The 22500-nt window shown below is 45.1% G+C and overlaps 1 protein-coding gene across 5 annotated transcripts in view; it reads right to left on the bottom strand.

The window, feature by feature from the left end:
- LOC143288554 (huntingtin-interacting protein 1-like) overlaps positions 1–22500 on the bottom strand; it is a 108560-nt gene that overhangs the window by 23233 nt on the left and 62827 nt on the right. For 3 of the 5 annotated variants that reach the window (XM_076597149.1, XM_076597150.1, XM_076597152.1), the window contains exons 16-27: positions 21927–22015; positions 21173–21241; positions 18558–18695; positions 13579–13623; positions 12230–12403; positions 10398–10629; positions 9231–9320; positions 8970–9056; positions 6243–6350; positions 5227–5489; positions 4091–4180; positions 1595–1657 (exon numbers count right to left, since the gene is read on the bottom strand). In XM_076597149.1, the coding sequence (XP_076453264.1) occupies positions 1595–1657; positions 4091–4180; positions 5227–5489; positions 6243–6350; positions 8970–9056; positions 9231–9320; positions 10398–10629; positions 12230–12403; positions 13579–13623; positions 18558–18695; positions 21173–21241; positions 21927–22015 (1448 nt within the window). The remainder of the gene's footprint in view (positions 1–1594; positions 1658–4090; positions 4181–5226; positions 5490–6242; positions 6351–8969; positions 9057–9230; positions 9321–10397; positions 10630–12229; positions 12404–13578; positions 13624–18557; positions 18696–21172; positions 21242–21926; positions 22016–22500) is intronic. The other 2 variants (XM_076597153.1, XM_076597151.1) reach the window with 2 other exon arrangements.

Below are 22500 nucleotides of genomic sequence, written 5' to 3'. Positions count from 1 at the left end.
AGATTCCACTGTCACTTGTATCCTCTCCATAGCATTACTAGCTTTTGCTTGCATTATTATGCTGTGCTAACAAAATACAGAAAGATCAATTTCAAATGAAACTCTGGACCTACTTGGTTTAAATAATCTTTAATTATTCAACAGTACACATGATTACAATGCAAACAAAGACAAAAGAGCATCAACTTAAAGCTTAAAGCTTATACTGAGCTCGCAACGTTGCACTTCAATTCTAAACATGACGGCTGATGAACCGTATTATCAACTGTATCAAATAACATTCATAAACAGTAAGTAATGAAATAATGAAGTAAAACAAATAACCAAACAGTACATAATATAGTAAAATAATGCTAACATCAATATCAACATGAGATTAAATTTATTATCACCAGAGTAATCGGCCTGATGGAAGAGAAACACGAAGGAATAAAAGAAGAAGAAAATTTAGAAGAAAGAAAATTTAGAAATTTGGACCTACTTCAGCTGTTGAACCTTCTTTCTTTTTTCAAACTCACACAGTTTCAAATACAAGTTGATAGAACACAACAGAAGCTGAATGCAGCTGATACTTTATCATGTAACAGCAAAGACAGAAAAAAACTGACACCCAATATTCTCTCTCTCTCTCTCTCTCTCTCTGTGTTACTCTTCTTCTTCTGCGTTCACTCGTATGCACACGAGTGGGCTTTTACGTGTATGACCGTTTTTACCCCGCCATGTAGGCAGCCATACTCCGTTTTCGGGGGTGTGCATGCTGGGTATCTTCTTGTTTCCATAACCCACCGAACGCCGACATGGATTACAGGATCTTTAACGTGCGTATTTGATCTTCTGCTTGCATATACACACGAAGGGGGTTCAGGCACTAGCAGGTCTGCACATATGTTGACCTGGGAGATCGTAAAAATCTCCACCCTTTACCCACCAGGCACCGTCACCGTGATTCGAACCCGGGACCCTCAGATTGACAGTCCAACGCTTTAACCACTCGGCTATTGCGCCCGTCTCTCTCTGTGTTACAAACACTACCTCTTTCTCTCTGACCTAAATACAAACACAATATACAACACATCCCCTTTTCCTTCACAAGTGAAGTGTTGGCCTGGACGTAACGTGTCCGCCTAGGAAGCAAGAGAATTTGAGCACACTGGTTCGAACCACACTGACAGTCGCCAGTATTTTCTCCCCCTCCACTAGACCTTGAGTGGTGGTCTGGATGCTAGTCATTCGGATGAGACAATAAACTGGTCCCATCTGCAGCATGCATTTAGCGCATGTAAAAGAACCCACAGCAACAAAAGGGTTGTTCCTGGCAAAATTCTGTTGAAAAATCCACTTCAACAGCAAAACAAATAAAATCGCAGGCAGAAAAAAATACAAAAAAAATGGGTGGCGCTGTCAGTGTAGCGACGCGCTCTCCCTGGAGAGAGCAGCCCGAATTTCACACACAGAAATCTGTCGTGACAAAATGAGTAATACAAATACAAACAAACAGTTGACAGAAAGCCGACACCACTTCCAGCAACAAACACTAATGGCGCACACACACGCTACACAAGACGTGACATGAACTCGACATGTGAGGCCTCACCCTTCCTTGAGAAATGATTTCCTTCTGAAGGTCTCTGGATTTCTCCAACAGCACTTTGATGGCCTGCACACATTTGCTTTACTTTAACTCTTTCACTGTCAAGTTTCTGTGTGAAAAACACTCCCCAGCACCAAATAGTTTAGAAACAATGTTCTCAGTCACAGGCTTCCATTCATGTCTTCTTCTGCGTTTGTGGGCTGCAACTCCCACGTTCACTCGTATGCACACGACTGGGCTTTTACGTGTATGACTGTTTTTACCCTGCCATATAGGCAGCCATACTCCGCTTTCAGGGGTGTGCATGCTGGGAATGTTCTTGTTTCCATAACCCACCAAACGCTGACATGGATTACAGGATCTTTAACGTGCGTGTTTGATCTTCTGCTTGCATATACACACGAAGGGGGTTCAGGCACTAGCAGGTCTGCACATATGTTGACCTGGGAGATTGTAAAAATCGCCACCATTTACCCACCAGGCACCGTCACCGTGATTCGAACCCGGGACCCTCAGACTGAAAGTCCAACGCTTTAACCACTCGGCAACTGCGCCCGTCTTCCATTCATGTCAAAACAACTCACTTCAAACTCGGTCAGGGGGCAAAGGTCAGTCATCGACTCATTGTTCCATTGGCAGGAAACTGGCTGCAGCTGTCAAGCTTTGTTACAATGTGAAAAAATGGTCTTATCAACATGACCCCTCAATGCTGACAAAAGTCGCCTGTGACAGTGCACTGTAGAGTCAACTTAAGTCGCCTGTGGCGGTGCACTGTAGAGTCAACTTAAGTCGCCTGTGGCGGTGCACTGTAGAGTCAACTTAAGTCGCCTGTGACGGTGCATTGTAGAGTCAACTTAAGTCGCCTGTGACGGTGCACTGTAGAGTCAACTTAAGTCGCCTGTGACGGTGCACTGTAGAGTCAACTTAAGTCGCCTGTGGCGGTGCACTGTAGAGTCAACTTAAGTCGCCTGTGACGGTGCACTGTAGAGTCAACTTAAGTCGCCTGTGGCGGTGCACTGTACAGTCAACTTAAGTCGCCTGTGGCGGTGCACTGTAGAGTCAACTTAAGTCGCCTGTGACGGTGCACTGTAGAGTCAACTTAAGTCGCCTGTGACGGTGCACTGTAGAGTCAACTTAAGTCGCCTGTGACGGTGCACTGTAGAGTCAACTTAAGTCGCATGTAGCAGTGAAAAAGTGAACAGCTCTGCCTAACATTACTACAATTTATTACACCAATAGTTCAGATATAGTTTAGTATGGGTTTCAAGTATTGGGACTGGTTGTTAAGTACTGTGATGTAAGTGTCAAGGACTGTGATATGAAAAGGAAATTTTCTTCCTAAAATTACATTTAAGTAACATACTTACTGTGACCCACCAGTGCAGACTCCGGTAGGGGTCTGATTCCTATACTACCAGCCTATGCGGAGAAAACGAAAGTAGCTACGGCTGATAACCTCCCTAAGTAGGTTACCTCCCCTGTGCATCCCTGACTAGCGCCCTCTTTTTCCGGCAGCCATCTTGACTCCTGCTCCTGTACTCTGCATACGGCTAAGTTTTTTCATATTTTCTGTCTGTCTGTCGATTCTTTGGCGCTCTCGTTTTGTGTCTGATGATGAATCACAGCAGGTCACAAAACTACTTGGCCCGATTAGGCGATTGATCTCATATTAAGGAGCGATCACAATCGATCGGCGGACACAGTGAATACTTAGAAAAATTGTGTTGGCACTTACTTTAAAAAATTAAATTAAAATACAAAACTCATTTCATAACTCATTAATAAACCCTGCGCACTATCAGATTATAAAAATCTCTCCATACAATTACGGGGGCTCTCACTTTCCCCATGTGCTTTATCGAGGTATTGTGATGTGTGATGTGTGTGATGAGTGTTGTGTTGTGTACCATGATTCTCCTCGTTCGTTTGATGATCTGTGTGTGTAAATCTGATCATACTGCAGTGTTTGGTTGGATGTCTGTACAGCGTTACTGATGCAGGTTTCCATTTCAGTGTTTCAATGCATGTTCTACTGGGTCAGTTTTTACACTGTACAGCGAAACTGAGCATATCTTACGTGGAAAGAAGCTATATCAATTGTCTTTATGCATTAGTTTTCAGAGACAGATGACGATATCTGTGGACAAAGACATGCTCTGTACAAAGACATTTGTCTTCAGCTCTGTCAACTAAACGGTACCTGCACTAACTATCGGTCCTTGTATGCACATGTCAACACAAGCAAGCACGCAGGCAACACTAATCCATCTGTCAGTTATTATATATATTAAAAAACGAAAGAATATACTTTAAACACACGCACACACACACACAACACACATTCATACTTGCAAACTCTCTCTCTCTCTCTCTCTCTCTCTCTCACACACACACACATACATATACATACATACATACATACATACACACACACACACTCTCTCTCTCTCTCTCTCTCTCTCTCTCTCTCTATTCTGATCACCCAGATCAGCATCCCACCTTCATCAACTCTGTACAGGAGTCCAGGATACGTTCGTTGACCTCCAGGTTGGCTCCTGTGCTGTCCTCTCTCGTCTTCTGCAGCATTTGCTGTGGACGTGAAAAGTACGTGTTAAGTTCATAGCCTCTCAGAGCTTCAACAGTGTTATAAAGATGTAGTGTGTCATGTTCACAGCCTCTCAGAGCTTCAACAGTGTTATAAAGATGTAGTGTGTCATGTTCACAGCCCCTCAGTGATTTAACAGTGTTACAAAGATCTAGTGTGTCATGTTCACAGCCCCTCAGAGTTTCAACAGTGTTATAAAGATGTAGTGTGTCATGTTCACAGCCTCTCAGAGCTTCAACAGTGTTATAAAGATGTAGTGTGTCATGTTCACAGCCTCTCAGTGATTCAACAGTGTTATAAAGATGTAGTGTGTCATGTTCACAGCCTCTCAGAGCTTCAACAGTGTTATAAAGATGTAGTGTGTCATGTTCACAGCCTCTCAGAGCTTCAACAGTGTTTTAAAGACACAGCGTAATGTGTGTGTGTGTGTGTGTGTGCGTGTGTGTGTGTATTAGTGTATTGTTATTGAGTGCACACACACACACAGACACACACACACACACACACACACACACACACACCCTATCACACACACATATACACATCCATCACATACACCCTCCCCCCACCCCACACCTTACCCCCCACTACACACACACCCACCAAACACCTCACCTGGGTCTTCTCAGCAGTGGCCTCAATGGCGGAGGTGGTAGACTGCATCTTGTTCTTCCACCATGTTGCCAATCTCCTCTCCATCACACCCCCCCACCACCACCATTCCCTGACCCCATCACACACACACACACAACCATCTCACACATCTTCACCCCCCCCCCCTCCCCTCCTGCCCTCCCCACACACATATCCAACAAACATTTCACCTGAATCTTATCAGAGGTAGCGAACTGCATGTTGTTTTCCACCATGTCTCCAATCACCTCTCCATCACCTCCCCCCACAACCCCCCCCCCCGCCCCCCACCTCCCTCACACAACCCATCACACACACACACAACCATCTCACACATCTCCACCCCCCCCACACACCATTCACTCACAAACACACACACACCCACCAAACACCTCACCTGGATCTTCTCAGCAGCGGCCTCAATGGCGGAGGTGGTGGACTGCATCTCGTTCTCCACCATGTCCCCGATCTCCTCGGCCTTGACGTCGTTGCTCTTGGGCACCAGTGCCTCCGCCAGCTGCAGAACATGCTGCACGTGCTGACGCACAGTGTCCGCCGCCGCCCCCAGACTGCTGGCGCCGCTGTCGTCATCGCTGTTGTCCAGGGTGTCCAGCAGTGTCAGGCTGGACGTGCCCGTGTCTCTGCAGGCGTTGGTCAGTTCTGGGGGGGAAGACAGGGCTCTGGTTGGGGTGTGGTGTGGTGTGGTGTGGTGTGGTGTGGTATGGTATGGTGTGGTGTGGTGTGGTGTGGTGTGTTCTGGTGTGGTGTGTTCTGGTGTGGTGTGGTGTGGTGTGGTGTGTTCTGGTGTGGTGTGGTGTGGTGTGTTCTGGTGTGGTGTAGTGTGTGTGTTCTGGTGTGGTGTGGTGTGGTGTGGTGTGGTGTGTTCTGGTGTGGTGTGGTGTGTGTGTTCTGGTGTGGTGTGGTGTGGTGTGGTGTGGTGTGTTCTGGTGTGGTGTGGTGTGGTGTGGTGTGGTGTGGTGTGGTGTGGTGTGGTGTGTGATAGGTGTGTGGTGTGGTGTGGTGTGTTCTGGTGTGGTGTGGTGTGTTCTGGTGTGGTGTGGTGTGTGTGTTCTGGTGTGGTGTGGTGTGGTGTGGTGTGGTGTGGTGTGTTCTGGTGTGGTGTAGTGTGTGTGTTCTGGTGTAGTGTGGTGTGGTGTGGTGTGGTGTGGTGTGGTGTGGTGTGGTGTGGTGTGTTCTGGTGTGGTGTGGTGTGTTCTGGTGTGGTGCGGTGTGTTCTGGCGTGGTGTGGTGTGGTGTGGTGTGGTGGTGTGTGGTGTGTGTGGTGTGGTGTGGTGCAATGTGCTGTGGTGTGGTGTGGTGTGGACTCACCTTAGCCAGGTGTGTCAAAATGACTCACCTTTCCAAGGTGTGTCAAAACAACTCATCTTCACCAGGTGTGTCAAAATGACTCACCTTCGCCAGGTTCTATCTGGGCGGCGTGAGCCGTGGCAAAGCCGTGCAGCAAAGTGTCCGACATTCTGTGCGACAGCTCGGAGATAGACGCCACAAACTCCTGCAGATCTGAAACACAGCCGCGAACACCGTAGGAAATTCATTTCCCCCTTAAACCATGTTTCAGTAAGCCATAACTTACTCTGTCTCTACACACAAAACTGACAGGACCTACTAATAAATGTCCTGTGCAAAAACATAATGAATCACAAAGGCATTATCATGTCCCCCCTAAAACCACATTTAACATGCCTTACATTACTCTGTCTCTTATTATTATTATCATTATTATGCCTTACATTATTATTACATTATTATATTATTATGCCTTACATTACTCCGTCTCTTATTATTATTATTATTATTATTACTACTACTACCTTTTTTATATTATAATTATTATTTATTTATTTATTTATTTATTTATGTACACTTATCTATTATTTATTCACCTTTTCTCAAGGCCTGACTAAGCGCATTGGGTTACGCTGCTGGTCAGGCATGTGCTTGGCAGATGTGGTGTAGCGTATATGGATTTGTCCGAACACAGTGACGCCTCCTTGAGCTACTGATACTGATACTGATACTGTCTCTTATGCACAAAACTGACACGACCTACAAAAAACATAAAGTATCACGACGGCATTATCATCCAACACGTGGGAAGAGCTACTGGCAGAAAAGAAACACACGCCTGAAACACCACGCCAAACACAAATCCTTTTGAATCCCAAGGTAATGTCGTCATTGCATTCGGACAAAATCCATATGCAGTTTCAGTTTCAGTAGCTCAAGGAGGCGTCACTGCGTTCTGACAAATCCATATACGCACATGCCAAGCACATGCCTGACCAGCAGTGTAACCCAACGCGCTTAGTCAGGCCTTGAGAAAAAAAAAAAGAAAAAATATAAATACATAAAAAAAGGGAACTACTACAAATAATAATAATATGAATAAGGCGCAAAAACTTGATGAAGTCAACTATAAGCGTACAAAAAAATAAAATAAAATAAAATGAAATAAAATAAATAACTAAATAAATAACTAAATAACTAAATAATAATAATATAATTAAAAAATAAATAATATGCACTACACCACATCTGCTAGGCAGGTGCCTGACAGCAGCATAGCCTAACATACTAGAAAGGAAATTTTCTATCTAAAATTACATTAAAATAACATACTTAACGTGACCCAACTAGTGCAGACTCCGGCAGGGGTCTGACATTCCTGTCCTGTGCAAACTACTATCCGCCCATGCGGAGAAAATGAAAGCAACTACGGCCGATAACCTCCCGGAAGTAGGTAACCTCCCCTTTGTCCCGCTAGCTAGCAATGTTGAGGTTGGCAGGAGACTGAACGGAATGATCCACTGACCATCGTTAACTGAAGTACTTTCTCTTTTTAGTTCTGACTCCAACAAATTTTTTATGCCGTAAGCACTTCTTCGCTTTTTGTGAACATGACTGTGCAAATGTGGAGTGATGGCCTAGAGGTAACGCGTCCGCCTAGGAAGCGAGAGAATCTGAACGCGCTGGTTCGAATCACAGCTCAGCCGCCGATATTTTCTCTCCTTCCACTAGACCTTGAGTGGTGGTCTGGATGCTAGTCGTTTGGATGAGACGATAAACCGAGATCCTGTGTGCAGCATGCACTTAGTGCACGTAAAAGAACCCACGGCAACAAAAGGGTTGTCCCTGGCAAAAATTCTGTAGAAAAATCCACTTCGATAGGGAAAACAAATTAAACTACACGCAGGAAATAATACAAGAAAATGGGTGGCGCTGTAGTGTTGTGACATGCTCTCCCTGGGGAGAGCAGCCTGAATTTCACACAGAGAAATCTGTTGTGATAAAAAGAAATACAAAATACAAAACTGTGCTTGGATATAAAGAGTGGGTGGATGTATTGCTTTTTTTCTTTTTTTTTTTTGCCCCATAATCTGCACTGTTTCACTGGCATTACTCCCACGCCGCTCATTTAGATTCCCCCAAACATGGCCACACCCGGGTTCGTCCGTCACAGTTCCAACGTCAGCAGTCCACAGGGAACTATCGATATTAGGTGGATGTCTTGCTGTCCCCCTGTTGAGCACTGGTCTGCCGGGTTGGCTTCACAGTTATTGGCCTTTTTTCTTTCCATCAGTTTCTTCCCCTCCGCTTCCAGCGAACAAACTCTCTGTTTCATTTTTCTTTAAACAAGGGCAGGAATCCTGTTAAACAAGGGATCGAATCCTGGCTCCAGTTAAAAAAGGGCAGGAATCCTGTCAAACACGGGATCAAATCCTGGCTCTAGTTAAACAAGGGCAGGAATCCTGTTAAACAAGGGATCAAATCCTGGCTCCAGTTAAACAAAGGAGGGAATCATGGGTGACAGTAAAGAAGGGAGGGACAGTGGGTCCTGCTAAGGGAGGGAATAGTGGGTCCTGTTACAGAAGGGAGGGAATAGTGGGTCCTGTTACAGAAGGGAGGGAATAGTGGGTCCTGTTACAGAAGAGAGGGAATAGTGGGTCCTGTTACAGAAGGGAGGGAATAGTGGGTCCTGTTACAGAAGGGAGGGAATAGTGGGTCCTGTTACAGAAGAGAGGGAATAGTGGGTCCTGTTACAGAAGGGAGGGAACAGTGGATCCTGCTAAGGGAGGGAATGGTGGGTGATGTTAAAGAAGGGAGGGACCACTGGCTGACCTTTCCTGTCCATGCTGTACTTGCCGTGGGACCCTGTCAGCTTCTCCAGGGACTGCAGCACTGGCCGGGCTCTCTGGATCAGGAACTCTGTGAACACACACACACACACACACACACACACACACACACATCAACAGTATGCTTAAATACACACACCACAGCACAACAAACACCATAACACAACACCACACAACAAACACCACCCCACACCACACCACACCACACCACTGACTCCACACACCCTACAGCCCAGCCCAGTACCTGCGGTACACTTGACGTCAGTGTAGGAGGGATTGTCCACCTGGTCCAGTGCCTCCTGTATCATGGCCCGCCCCTCAGCCACCGCGCCACCTGGGACCCACACATAACACAACACATGCTGCAACTGGCATACACGGCAAGTACTTATCACTACACGTGTAGAATCCCTCTCACTTACAATTCATTCTGCTCTACACGTGTAGAATCCCACTCACTCACACATCACATGCTGCAACTGGCACACGCTGAAAAAAAAACAACTTATCACCACACAAACAGAACCACACTCATTTTCTTAAACTACCACTTTTCTTTCCTTCTTTATAGATTTCCCTTTTGTTTATTCATGCTAATCCAATAATCTTACAAAAGAGTTCCACACATAAATTAAAACAAACCAACAACATTTTCAAACCAATTACACCAGTAATCTCAAGGCATCGTTCAATGTGTGGGGAAAAAAAATCTGTTAGTAAATAAAAACCACCACCAAACTTTCATTTTTAAAGCAAGAAATCCCCAAGAAACTTTAATAAAAACAAGAAAACACAGAGATAAGAAAACATAAATCTTCAGTTATTTCAAACGATGCACGACAAAGATGAATAGCACAGCCATTTTGCTCCACACAAACAAAACAACCGAGAAGGCAATACTTAATCATATCATACCCTCTGGGGATGGGGATTGGGTGAGGGTGGTGGGGGACGGGCGCCATAGCCGAATGGTTAAAGCATTGGACTTTCGATCTGAGGGTCCCGGGTTCGAATCACGGTGACGGCGCCTGGTGGGTAAAGGGTGGAGATTTTTACGATCTCCCAGGTCAACATATGTGCAGACCTGCCAGTGCCTGAACCCCCTTCGTGTGCATACGCAAGCATAAGATCAAATACGCACGTTAAAGATCCTGTAATCCATGTCAGCGTTCGGTGGGTTATGGAAACAAGAACATACCCAGCATGCACACCCCCGAAAATGGAGTATGGCTGCCTACATGGCGGGGTAAAAACGGTCATACACGTAAAAGCCCACTCACGTACATACGAGTGAACGTAAGAGTTGCAGCCCACTAACAAAGAAAAAGGAGTAAAAAAAAAAAAAAAAAAAAAAAATCAACAGGGGGTTGAGGAGGAAGGTACAAACAGACTGCAACAGGAAACCACTGACGGATGAGGGTCCTGTGGAGGTCGTCCAGCTGACCCTGGAGCTGTCTCTGGGAGGCCTCCTTGTCGGCCGTCACCTGACCCAGCTGCTCCGAGAGGCTGTCCAGCTGGGCTGCCAGGTCCTCCTCCACTCTCCGCTTCTCTGCCGCCGTCCTCTCCAGCTGCTGCTGCGTCTCCGCCAGCTGTCGGCCCAGGCTGTCCTCTGCTGTCTGCTTCTCCGCCTCTGTCTGCTCCAGCTGGAGTAATCATCATCACCATCATGACGTTAATATCAATAATAATCATAGCAACAATAATAATAAAGCGACAGGTGCAACAGCTTCTTCTTCTTCTTCTGCATTCGTGGGCTTCAACCCCCACATTCACTCGTATATACGCGAGTGCGCTTTTTACGTGTATGACCGTTTTTACCCCGCCATGTAGGCAGCCATACTCCGCTTTCGGGGGTGTGCATGCTGGGTATGTTCTTGTTTCCATAACACACCGAACACTGACATGGATTACAGGATCTTTAACGTGCGTATTTGATCTTATGCTTGCGTATACACACGAAGGGGGTTCAGGCACTGGCAGGTCTGCACATATGTTGACCTGGGAGATCGTAAAAATCTCCACCCTTTACCCACCAGGCGCCATCACCGTGATTCGAACCCGGGACCCTCAGATCGAAAGTCCAACGCTTTAACCATTCGGCTATGGTGCCCGTCGGTGCAACAGCAGAGTGGTTAAAACATTGGACTTTCAATCTGAGGGGCCTGGTGAGTAAAAGGGTGGAGATTTTTTTTTTCACGATCTCCCAGGTCAACAGATCTGCAGACCTGCTTGTGCCTGAAACCCCCATTCGTGTGTATACGCATGCAGAAGATCAAATACGCACATTGAAGATCCTGTAATCCATGTCAGTGATTGGTGGGTTATGGAAATGAAACATACCCGGCACTGACAAACATTCATACATTAAGTTTGAGAAACTTCCCACATTCATATACAACAAGTTTAGGAAACTATATATATTTGAATGTATGCTTCCATCCATTTGCTTGTGTTCTGTGTCACGAGTGTATATAGTTTGCTAGGTGCATACTGGTGCATGTATGTATATAGTTTGCTAGGCGCATACTGGTGCATGTATGTAACACTGTCATAATATGTTATATAGAATGTTATGTGCTTAGTAAAGCATGCAGAGCAGTTGTACTGGGTGGCATGCGATTATAACTAACTTCTACTTCTTCTTTGTCGTCGCCGTCATCACTGTCGTTGTCCTTCTTCTCCTACCTCTTCTTCTCCTACTTCTTCTTCTCCTTCTTCTCCTACTTCTTCTTCTTCTCCTTCTTCTCCTTTTTCTTCTTCTTGCTATAATTATTATCATTATCACCAATCATTATGAAGACCATGTGATGTATTTGTATTTGTATTTGTATTTCTTTTTATCACAACAGATTTCTCTGTGTGAAATTCAGGCTGCTCTCCCCAGGGAGAGCGCGTCGCTACACTACAGCGCCACCCCTATTTTTTTGTATTTTTTCCTGCGTGCGGTTTTATTTGCTTTTCCTATTGAAGTCGATTTTTCTACAGAATTTTGCCAGGAACAATCCTTTTGTTGCCGTGGGTTCTTTTACGTGCGCTAAGTGCATGCTGCACACGGGACCTCGGTTTATCGTCTCATCCGAATGACTAGCGTCCAGACCACCACTCAAGGTCTAGTGGAGGGGGAGAAAATATCGGCGGCTGAGCCGTGATTTGAACCTGCGTGCTCAGATTCTCTCGTTTCCTAGGCGGACGCATTACCTCCAGGCCATCACTCCACATGTGAAACACCCAGCCACCACTGACCCGTGCTTGCAGGGCGAGGATCTCGGTCGACTTCTGCTCCTCGGTCAGAGCGGCCTGTTTCTCAGCGTCGTTCAGGCGACCCTGGAGGTCGGCCAGGCTGCTCCGTGCTTCCTCCAGCTCCGACTGCAGCTCCGACCTGGTCTCCTTCAGGCTCTCCACCTGACTCTCCAGGTCCTGTCGGAGAGAGAACGCTGCATGACCTGGTGTGCTGGGGTCTGTGGGTTTAGCGCTTTCTTTTTTGTGTCTAAAGTTTTGTGCATGCGTGTGTGTGTGTTGTGTGTGTGTGTGTGTGTGTTGTGTGTGTGTGTGTTGCGTGTGTGTGTGTGTGTGTGTGTGTGTGTGTGTGTGTGTGTGTGTGTGCTGTGTGTGTGTGTGTGTGTGTGTGTGTGTGTGTTTTGTGTGTATGTGTGTGTGTGTGTTATGCAAGACACTTAAAGACAAGAAAAGAAGACCAAAAGCAACAATACTATTTATCATTCTTGATATGGTTGTTTACTCATTCATCTGATCCATTTATCATTCATTAATCCAGGTATTTATTTTCAGTCATTTCAATTTAGTGTTTTACTTATCTATTATTCAGTTCTGAATATTCACTAATTATTCACTGACTGTCTTTTTATTAATTTGGTCTATTGACACTTTAAATATTCACTTCACAAATTTAATTCACCTGTTCATTTCTTTCGAAGGAGTTTCACCACTGAACGTTTTTGGGTTTTTTTTCACCCAACTGTAGACTCTAGCAGTTACTTTCTGACACTTTCTGACATTTTAGGTCTTCAGGTCGAAGACTAGAGCAAGCTCACACAACCCTTTCGTTTCTTCCCGACCTTCCATAACTTTCATGTTACAACATATGTAAGAAGGAACACTACGCCATACCAACGTGCATTCTTACATAGTAAAAGACATGTACAACCTATAAAATACATCTTTGTCAATCCAAATGGAAACTGTTTTGTTCACCCAAAGGCTCATAACTCACACCAAACAGTCTCTCCGCACCCAGTCAAGTCCGACGACGAAGCACTCATGTACGTGACAAAGATTGAACTAAAAAAAAATCCATACGTAGAACCATAATAAGTTGTAACTACAGCCTAAAAGTAATAAAAACACTGCAGCTTGATTTGCCACACAGTAAAAGAAATGGATTCTAAAATAGCATGTATCACTGTTTCTTGATTTGCCACACAGTAAAAGAAATAGATTCTAAAATAACATGTATCACTGTTTCTCTATGAAAACATTTGCCGTGAATTTGTCGTAATGAAATCTGAAAAGGCAGGACCTGTACCTTTGAAAGAAAAAAAAAAAAAAAAAAAAAAAAAACACAGTCCACTTACCTTACTTTTCTGCCAGCCTGTGTAAAACCCATCCAGCTCTGAGGCCTGAAGGGTTTGAACATACAACCACAACTCTCCACGGTCAATTTTTCTCCCTTTTTTTCTTTCTTTCTTTTTTTTTTTTTTTTTTTTTTCTTCTTCTGTGCAGGCAGCATGCACATTCAGCACGATAGCACACCATTACTTACACCAAGCCGGAGCAACGTTCCACTTTACACAGGCACCTCAGGACACACAGAACCAATTTGCTTTCTGTTGTGTTTTCTTTTGTGTGTGTGTGTGTGTGTGTGTGTGTGTGTGCGTGTGTGTGTGTGTGTGAGTGCAGATTACAAGCACATTCAGCACAATACCACACCGTCACTTACACCAACTGCAGTCACCAACCATTTTTCACAGCACAACACAGCACAGGACAGGAAAGGATCTCTCTCTCTCTCTCTCTCTCTCTCCCTCCCTCTCTCACTCCCTCTTTCTCTCTCCCTCTGTCCCTCTCTCTCTCTCTCTCATGCAGCATGCACATTCAGCACAATACCATGCTGAGCACTGACATCAGGTGCTTGTACAGTCCACTTCTTACATCTATCAACACAGATGGGAAGGACTTTCTTCAACTTCGCTGTGTGCTCTTTACGTTATAATAATACCAATGAGACGTTTTTAAGGTGCATGAAACCTTTCACTGTTTTGCTTGTAATATGTATGACACTGTTTTGCTTGTAATATGTATGACAGACTTCACCACATTTTGATCTCCCAATCTGATACAATAAAGTGATTCTGATTCCAGTTCTGAAGGCAGGTTCCCTCACATCCCATCGTGCGTTCTCGTTCAACCTGACTGGCTGATTCTCAAAGGAGAGCCATTTATCTCGCCAGCTGTTGAATCTGCTTTGACTCAAACGTTTGAGTCACTTACGCTAAACCAGTAACACCACAAAACTCTCCTCCTTTCTCTCTATCCCTCTCCCTCTCTCTCTAACCCTCTCTCAAACGTTCAAGTCTTTGGTTTGACATTTCCTTACACACTTTTTTTGAAGGGTGAGCATAAACTTTGTTTTCCACATCCTAAAATGAACCATATCACCTTTTTTTGTTTCCATTTTCTTTATTTCTTTTCTTGTTCTTTTATTCCTTTTTCTTCTTCACCATCTCATTGGTAAGGGCAGCGTGTAAAAAAGCTATATTGGCTTGTGTTTAACCCTCACTGATAAAAATTTTTCTGTCATCTGTTTATGTCTCCCTGCCCCCCTTCCCCCACAACCCCCCAGGCGTTCTCTCTCTCTCTCTCTCTCTCTCTCTCTCTCTCTCTCTCTGCATGCGTGCATGCTTGCTCTCACACTGAAAACACAAGAAACAAAAAGTTCGTTAAAAAAACAAAGACAAGAAAAACATCAGGCACAAGCATTCTGGCATGCATCGGGACATGCAACAGTCTGACATCCTTCCTCCCTCTCTCTGTCACTTTGACAGGCACAGACAACGTGTTCGTCCAACAAACACACACTGACAACATCCTCCCTCCCTCTCTCTGTCACTTTGACAGGCACAGACAACGTGTTCGTCCAACAAACACACACTGACAACATGCTCCCTCCCTCTCTCTGTCACTTTGACAGGCACAGACAACGTGTTCGTCCAACAAACACACACTGACAACATCCTCCCTCCCTCCCTCTCTCTGTCACTTTGACAGGCACAGACAACGTGTTCGTCCAACAAACACACACTGACAACATCCTCCCTCCCTCCGTCACTTTGACAGGCACAGACAACGTGTTCGTCCAACAAACACACACTGACAACATCATCCCTCCCTCCGTCACTTTGACAGGCACAGACAACGTGTTCGTCCAACAAACACACACTGACAACATCCTCCCTCCCTCTCTCTCTCTCCCTCTGTCACTTTGACAGGCACAGACAACGTGTTCGTCCAACACACACTGACAACATCCTCCCTCCCTCTCTCTGTCACTTTGACAGGCACAGACAACGTGTTCGTCCAACAAACACACACTGACAACATCCTCCCTCCCTCTCTCTCTCTCCCTCTGTCACTTTGACAGGCACAGACAACGTGTTCGTCCAACAAACACACACTGACAACATCCTCCCTCCCTCTCTCTGTCACTTTGACAGGCAGACAGACAACGTGTTCGTCCAACAAACACACACTGACAACATCCTCCCTCCCTCCGTCACTTTGACAGGCACAGACAACGTGTTCGTCCAACACACACACACTGACAACATCCTCCCTCCCTCTCTCTCTCTATCACTTCAACAGGCAGAAAACAAGTTTCATCAACAAACCACACAGACAACATGTTCGTCAACACACACACAAAGACAACATGTTTCATCAACACAGACAACATTCCTCAACCGATCTCTACCATACGTACCAAATCTTTCACTGAGGGCAGCACCGTGTGTGTGTGTGAAGCCAAAACTTACGTATGTACACTCACCTTTACATAGCGCACAGAGTCTGGCTCCAACACGCCCGATAAGCCCTGACAGTATCCAGGAACGGGCAGTGCATGCAGGCTGATTCCTAAGTCACTGCCGATGCACATGCTTTACTACTTTTTTTTTTTAGGTACCTCACCAGTAGTTAACAACAGTGTATTTGGTATCGATGGAAAGAGCAAACCTTCCACTGTTTATGATGCCTTGATTATGATTTCAGATGGGCGCAGTACCTGAGTGGTTAAAATGTTGGACTTGCAATCTGAGGGTTCCGGGTTCGAATCTCGGTGACGGTGCCTGATGGGTAAAGGGTGGAGATTTTTCCAATCTCCCAGGTCAATATATGTGCAGACCTGCTAGTGCCTGAACCCCCTTCGTGTCTATACGCAAGCAAGACATCAAATACGCACGTTAAAGATCCTGTAATCCATGTCAGTGTTCGGTGGGTTATAGAAACAAGAATATACCCAGTATGCACACCCCCGAAAACGGAGTATGGCTGCCGACACAGCAGGGTAAAAACGGTCATACATGTAAAAGCCCACTCGTGTACATACGAGTGAACGTGGGAGTTGCAGCCCATGAACGCAGAAGAAGAAAAGAAGAAGAAGAAGAAGATTATGATGAAGAAGAAGATTATGATTTCAAACACTAAACCTGAAGAGACAGCGCTGCCACCCCATCCTCAGACCCACATTGTTCTGGCACAGGAAATACCAGCCATGCAAAGCGGCAAACACCTGCTGGCTGGTCTGTTTTGTTTTCAGGCTGTTGTAGTCACCAAGAACCCCCACCACACAGCTTCCAAACCAAGGGCTGCTGTTCAACAGGTCATCCCCTAACCTTAACTATTAAGCTTAGTTCCCCCAAGACTATGCACTGGAACAGCGCAGGAATATTCAGGTTTCCGTGCCTGACTGGAGAACTGCAGAAACAACTGGAGAACTGCAGAAACAACCGGAGAACTGCAGAAACAACTGGAGAACTGCAGAAACAACCGGAGAACTGCAGAAACAACTGGAGAACTGCAGAAACAACCGGAGAACTGCAGAAACAACTATCTGCATCCCCTCTTCCCCACAACCTTCGACCCCCACTATCCCTCCTCCCTCTCCCCTCTCCCATGGGAAGGAGTGACTGATTTTTTTTTTTTTTTTTTCAACACTGAAACGTCAGGGGCCACATAACCAAAGTGCATGTTTTAATACCAAATCAAATAAAAGAAAGGGGGGGAGGGGTGTGAGGAGGGGGAGTTAACTACCAATGCACCAACACCATCTCCATGTAATATGGATACACTTCTACTCCTGCATTAGAATCCCCCAATCCTGTTCACCCCTCCCCACCCCCTCCTCTCCTCCCCTGCCCCTCTCCTTCTCCTCCTCCTTCTTCTCCTTCTTCTACTCCTTCTTCTTCTCCTCCTCCTTCTTCTCCTTCTTCTACTCCTTTTTCTCCTCCTCCTTCTTGACCTTCTTCTTCTCCTTCTTCTTCTCCTTCTTCCCCTTCTTCTTCTTTCCCTTCTCCTTCATCTTCTCCTCCTTCTTTTCCTTCTTCTTCCCCTTCTCCTCCCCCTTCTCCTTCCCCTTCTTCTTCCCTTTCTCTCCCCTGCCCTTCTCTCTCTCTTTTCTCTTCCTCATTCTTCTTCATGGATGTGTGTGCTCTCTGTAGTGGACGTAGTAGATTAGCAAGGAACAGACTGGAAGAACAGGACATGCCAAAATAAAACCCTTAATCCTTGAATGAAAATTATTTCTGAGTTCTGCATTCTGATTCTGGATGTAAATTTGCTAGGACAGACTAGAAGATTAGGCTGTGCCAAAGTAAAAGTCTTAATCCTTGAATAAAAAAAATAAAATAAAAAAAAAGAGTTCTGAGGTCTGCCCCACTCCCTGACCTATTTCTCCTCTTCCAGGCTGGAAGAACAGGCCATGCCTGAGACCTCAATCCCTGAATAAAATAAAAACTGTTCCGAGTTCTGCCCCTCACCTTTCACCTATCCCTCCTCCTCCCCTCTCCCCTTCCACCTCTCCCTCTCCCTTACCCATTTCCATTCTTCCACCTGGGACAGGCTGGCAGATTAAGTCATGCCTGAACATCTTAATCCTTGAACGAAAGGTAAACTTCTGCTTTTTTTCCTGCTCGAGTTTGCACCAGTGGGTAAAAGGTGTGTAGTAGCACACGCAATCGACAAAAAAAAAAAAAAAAAAAAAAATTTGGGCTAGCCAGTTCTGCATTACTGCCCCCTCTCTCGGACCTGTTTCTGCTCTTCAGGTTGGAAGATTAGGTCATGTCTAAGATCTTAATCCTAGAATAAACAGACTTTTTTTTTTTTGCCAGAGCTTGTGCCAGTGGGTCACGGTACAGTATGTGTAAAAAAAAATTAAAAAAAAAAAAAAAAAATATATATATATATATATATATATATATATATATATATAATTTTATAAGAAAAAAACAAAAACGTGTTGAGTTGCGAGTTGTGCGTTACTGCCCCCCATTCCCCTGACCTGTTTCTGCTCCTCCAGCTGTGACCTGTGGGCCGACACCTGGGCCAGCTGGGTGGACACGTCGTCCGCCGACTTCTGCAGGTTGTCCTGCATCACGCGCTGCTCCTCACTCACTCGCCGCAACTCGCTCTCCCGCTCCTGATCCCAGCATGCAGTGGGCATGGCGTGGGCGGGGAGGCATGGGGGGTGGAGGGTGGTAGGGAGTTTGGGGGGGGGGGGAGGGAGGGCACGTCGACACATGCACATCAACGGGACAACACGGCATCATCATCAAAAGCCAACAACACAAACTCTGATGATGAGTGCAACAAGTTAAAGAAAACAACACACCATACACAGAGAGAGAGAGAAAGATTGAAGCAGTTAAACACGATTCGATTCAACCACTTGCAACAGTTGCAGAAAACCACACACACACACACACACACACACACACAGAGAACAGTAGAAGCATTTACTGTGCATAACAAAAACTCTTTGGGATAAGAAATATTGTTCACTGTGCAAAACCAATCATACCAAACCATTCTCTATCGTTATGTGCAACAGTTTCAGTAAACCACACACACACAAATGATAAAAGCTGTTACCATGCAGAACAAAAACACTCAATGCGATGTCAACTTCAATTCCATGTACAAAACGGATTGTAGTGTATATGGAATCAATGTCACCTTTTCTGGAATGCTTGTAAACCACCATTCTCTTGAAGAGCACTTGATAACCAACAGATTTTTTGTTTCATCATGTTGTGAACATGGACAGATCCAGATCTAAAAATCCAGCAATGTGTCTGTGGCTCAAAGGTGTATGAGCTATCAATGCTGTTTTGGTTTTTTTTTTCCCTGTTTTTTGGGGGGATATAACACGAACAGTGCCAAGTACCAGTTGTTGTGTTTTTTTCTATCAGGAACATCATTTCACAGAATAACAGTACTACAAATGGTGGGAAGCATCTGAATTTTAAAAACAGATAATTTTTCATCTTTCGACATTCCAAAGTGAGTGACACTGCACACTTTTTTTCTTTTTTTTTTTTTTTTTTTTAATCTGAAAATGGCATGTCAAAATGCTGTTGACAACAAGCAGACATGCCACATAAAACTAAAGTAAACAAATTCTGTGCACATTTCATACATGCAAAACATTTCTATATCCAAAGGCAGAAAGAGGACGTCATTTTTGTAAATTACTAAAAACAAAAGTTTACATGAAATGTCATGCACAAAATGAGGTCAGAAACATGACATTGATTTCATTCTAAAATGGAAAACCAATTTTGTTTTGTTTAGATATAATACCAATGACATACAAGCACATCATCTTGTCAATACTCATCCTATTCTCTTGAGTATTATGCCTCTGTATGTATGCATGTGCATGTGTGTGTGTGTGTGTGTGTGAGTGTGCGTGAGTGAGTGAGTGAGTGAGTGAGTGTGTGTGTGTGTGTGTGTGTGTGTGTGTGTGTGTGTGTGTGTGTGTGTGTGTGTGAATGCATGCATGCATGTGCCCATGCATGTGTACATGTGTGTATATGCGCAAGCATATATATATATATATCTGTGTTTGTCTAATGCTGAAAACAAGCATTTCAATTTGTCTCAGGCAGAAAACTAACAGCAGGTGAATAAGTGGGGGGGGGGGGGGGGTTGGGGGGGGAGCCACTGGTGAATAAGTGGCGGGGGAGTGGGGGGGAGCCACAATTCCAGCAAAAATACTGAGGCTTTGGGCAATTCTTAGGGAAAACTCCACTTGGTTTCTGTTCTTGAAGACACAGAGGACGAACTGGGAAGCATGGTTCTGTATTACCGCTTTCCCTCGATGGGTAGACCGATTATCCAGCTACTTGTTCAGTTAATTCATTGACTGTCTTGTGCTTAACACAACTGCTAGAGCTTGCTTTCTGGACTGGTTAGCAAATCTGACTGCTTAGGTGTTTGCTGTATGTGGAAAGTAGCTGATTTCCTTCCGCACATTCAGACAACAGTGGTTTACGGCACACAATAAGGTGCAACTTCCTTTGCCAGTTCACTCTGCAGATTGAAAAACTGCATGGTTGGAAGAGACAGACAGACAGACAGGACAGACAATGAGAGACAGAGATGAGCAGGAAGGAAAGAGACAGACAGACAGACAGGACAGACAATGAGAGACAGAGACAAACAGGAAGGAAAGAGACAGACAGAATGAAAGACAATGAGAGACAGAGACAAGCAGGAAGGGAAGAGACAGACAGACAGGACAGACAATGAGAGACAGAGACAAACAGGAAGGAAAGAGACAGACAGACAGACAGAAGGACAGACAATGAGAGACAGAGATGAAGGGGAGAGACGGGGAGACAGAAAGATAAACAACCCACACCAAACGCAAACAAAGTTAACCGCTCCTTTCACAGGGACGTTTAGATTCAGCTGCCTACAGTATACCGCTAGTGCCTGTAAATGATACTGCACAGTACAAGCTCGAGTCTTTCAAGCCCAAAATGTAGATATGTATAACTCATTAAGGTTACCATTAGCTGAATTCCTAAAGTGTCCTTACTTGAGTCACTACCACACACTACCTAGCCCCCCGCGCCTTGCCCCCCCGCCCCCTGCCCCCAACCCACTGACCTTGATGATCTGATCCTTTTCCTCCAGAGTCTTCTTTTCTGCTGCCAGCTGCTTGTTGATGTCTGCATTCTGCACACGTGTTGGCATGTCCAGGTGTTTTACACTTCACACAAACGCACATGAACACGCACACACATCCTCATGCACACACCGCGCAGCATACAAACATGCACCTGCACACACGCTCACACACACACTCAGATGCATGCACACACACACACACCCATACACACACACACACATTCGCATGCGCTGCACGTACACACACACACACACACACACACACGATAACACACACGCACACTAACAGGAACACATAGACGCACACACCATACAATATATACATATGCATACACACACACACACACACACACACACACAATCTGTCATTCAGTCAGGCTTCACACACACACACACACACACACACACACACACACACAATCTGTTCATTCAATCAGGCTTCACACACACACATGCTCGTATGCACACACAGACTGAGACACACACACACATGTATATTATAAGGTATATGAGCACAGACGTCAAGACAGGGGATAAAGACAGGGAGCGTGGGGGAAGAGGGGGGGGAAGGGGGGGGGGGTCACAGCTTACAGATATTCTTCTTCTTCTTCTTCATTCACTGGCTCCAACTCCCACATTCACTCGTATGCACATGAGTGGGCTTTTATATGTATGACCGTTTTTTTACCCCAACCATGTATGCAGCCATACTCTGTTTTCGGGGGGCACTTACAGATCTCAGCAGCTGGACGTGCTCCTCCCTCAGCTTGCTGTAGATGTCCTTCATCTTCTGGAACTTCTCCTGGTTCGCTTTGGCGTTCTCTGCTCAGCACACACACACACACACACACACACACACACACACACACACACACACACACACACACACACACACACACATGCACATGCAAGTACACACACACACACGCAAACAGTTATAATGAGCATACTTTATCCTGTCACTGGAATGAGATAGTTACACTTTACTCTCAGTCAGTCCAATCTTTCGCGGCTCTTCCTTTTAACCTCTGCCGTATTTCATGCCTCTTTCCCTGTCTCTATGATCCCACCACCTCTTTCCATCATGCCCCAACCCCAATGCATATGCATACACATTCTACATTTTCCCCCGTCTAGTATCAGCTAACAGATGTTAAAACAAAGAGAGAAAACACACACACACACACACACGCATACACATACACGCACACACACATATACATACACACACGCATACACATACACACACACCACACACAAATAATCCTTTCTTTCCTACTGGAACATGGAAGATTTCAACATCAACA

Source organism: Babylonia areolata, chromosome 12 (assembly GCF_041734735.1).
Source record: "Babylonia areolata isolate BAREFJ2019XMU chromosome 12, ASM4173473v1, whole genome shotgun sequence".
NCBI lineage: Eukaryota > Metazoa > Mollusca > Gastropoda > Neogastropoda > Buccinidae > Babylonia > Babylonia areolata.
The sequence above is the reverse complement of the archived record's forward strand: the minus strand, read 5'-3'. Positions and strand labels throughout refer to the sequence as shown.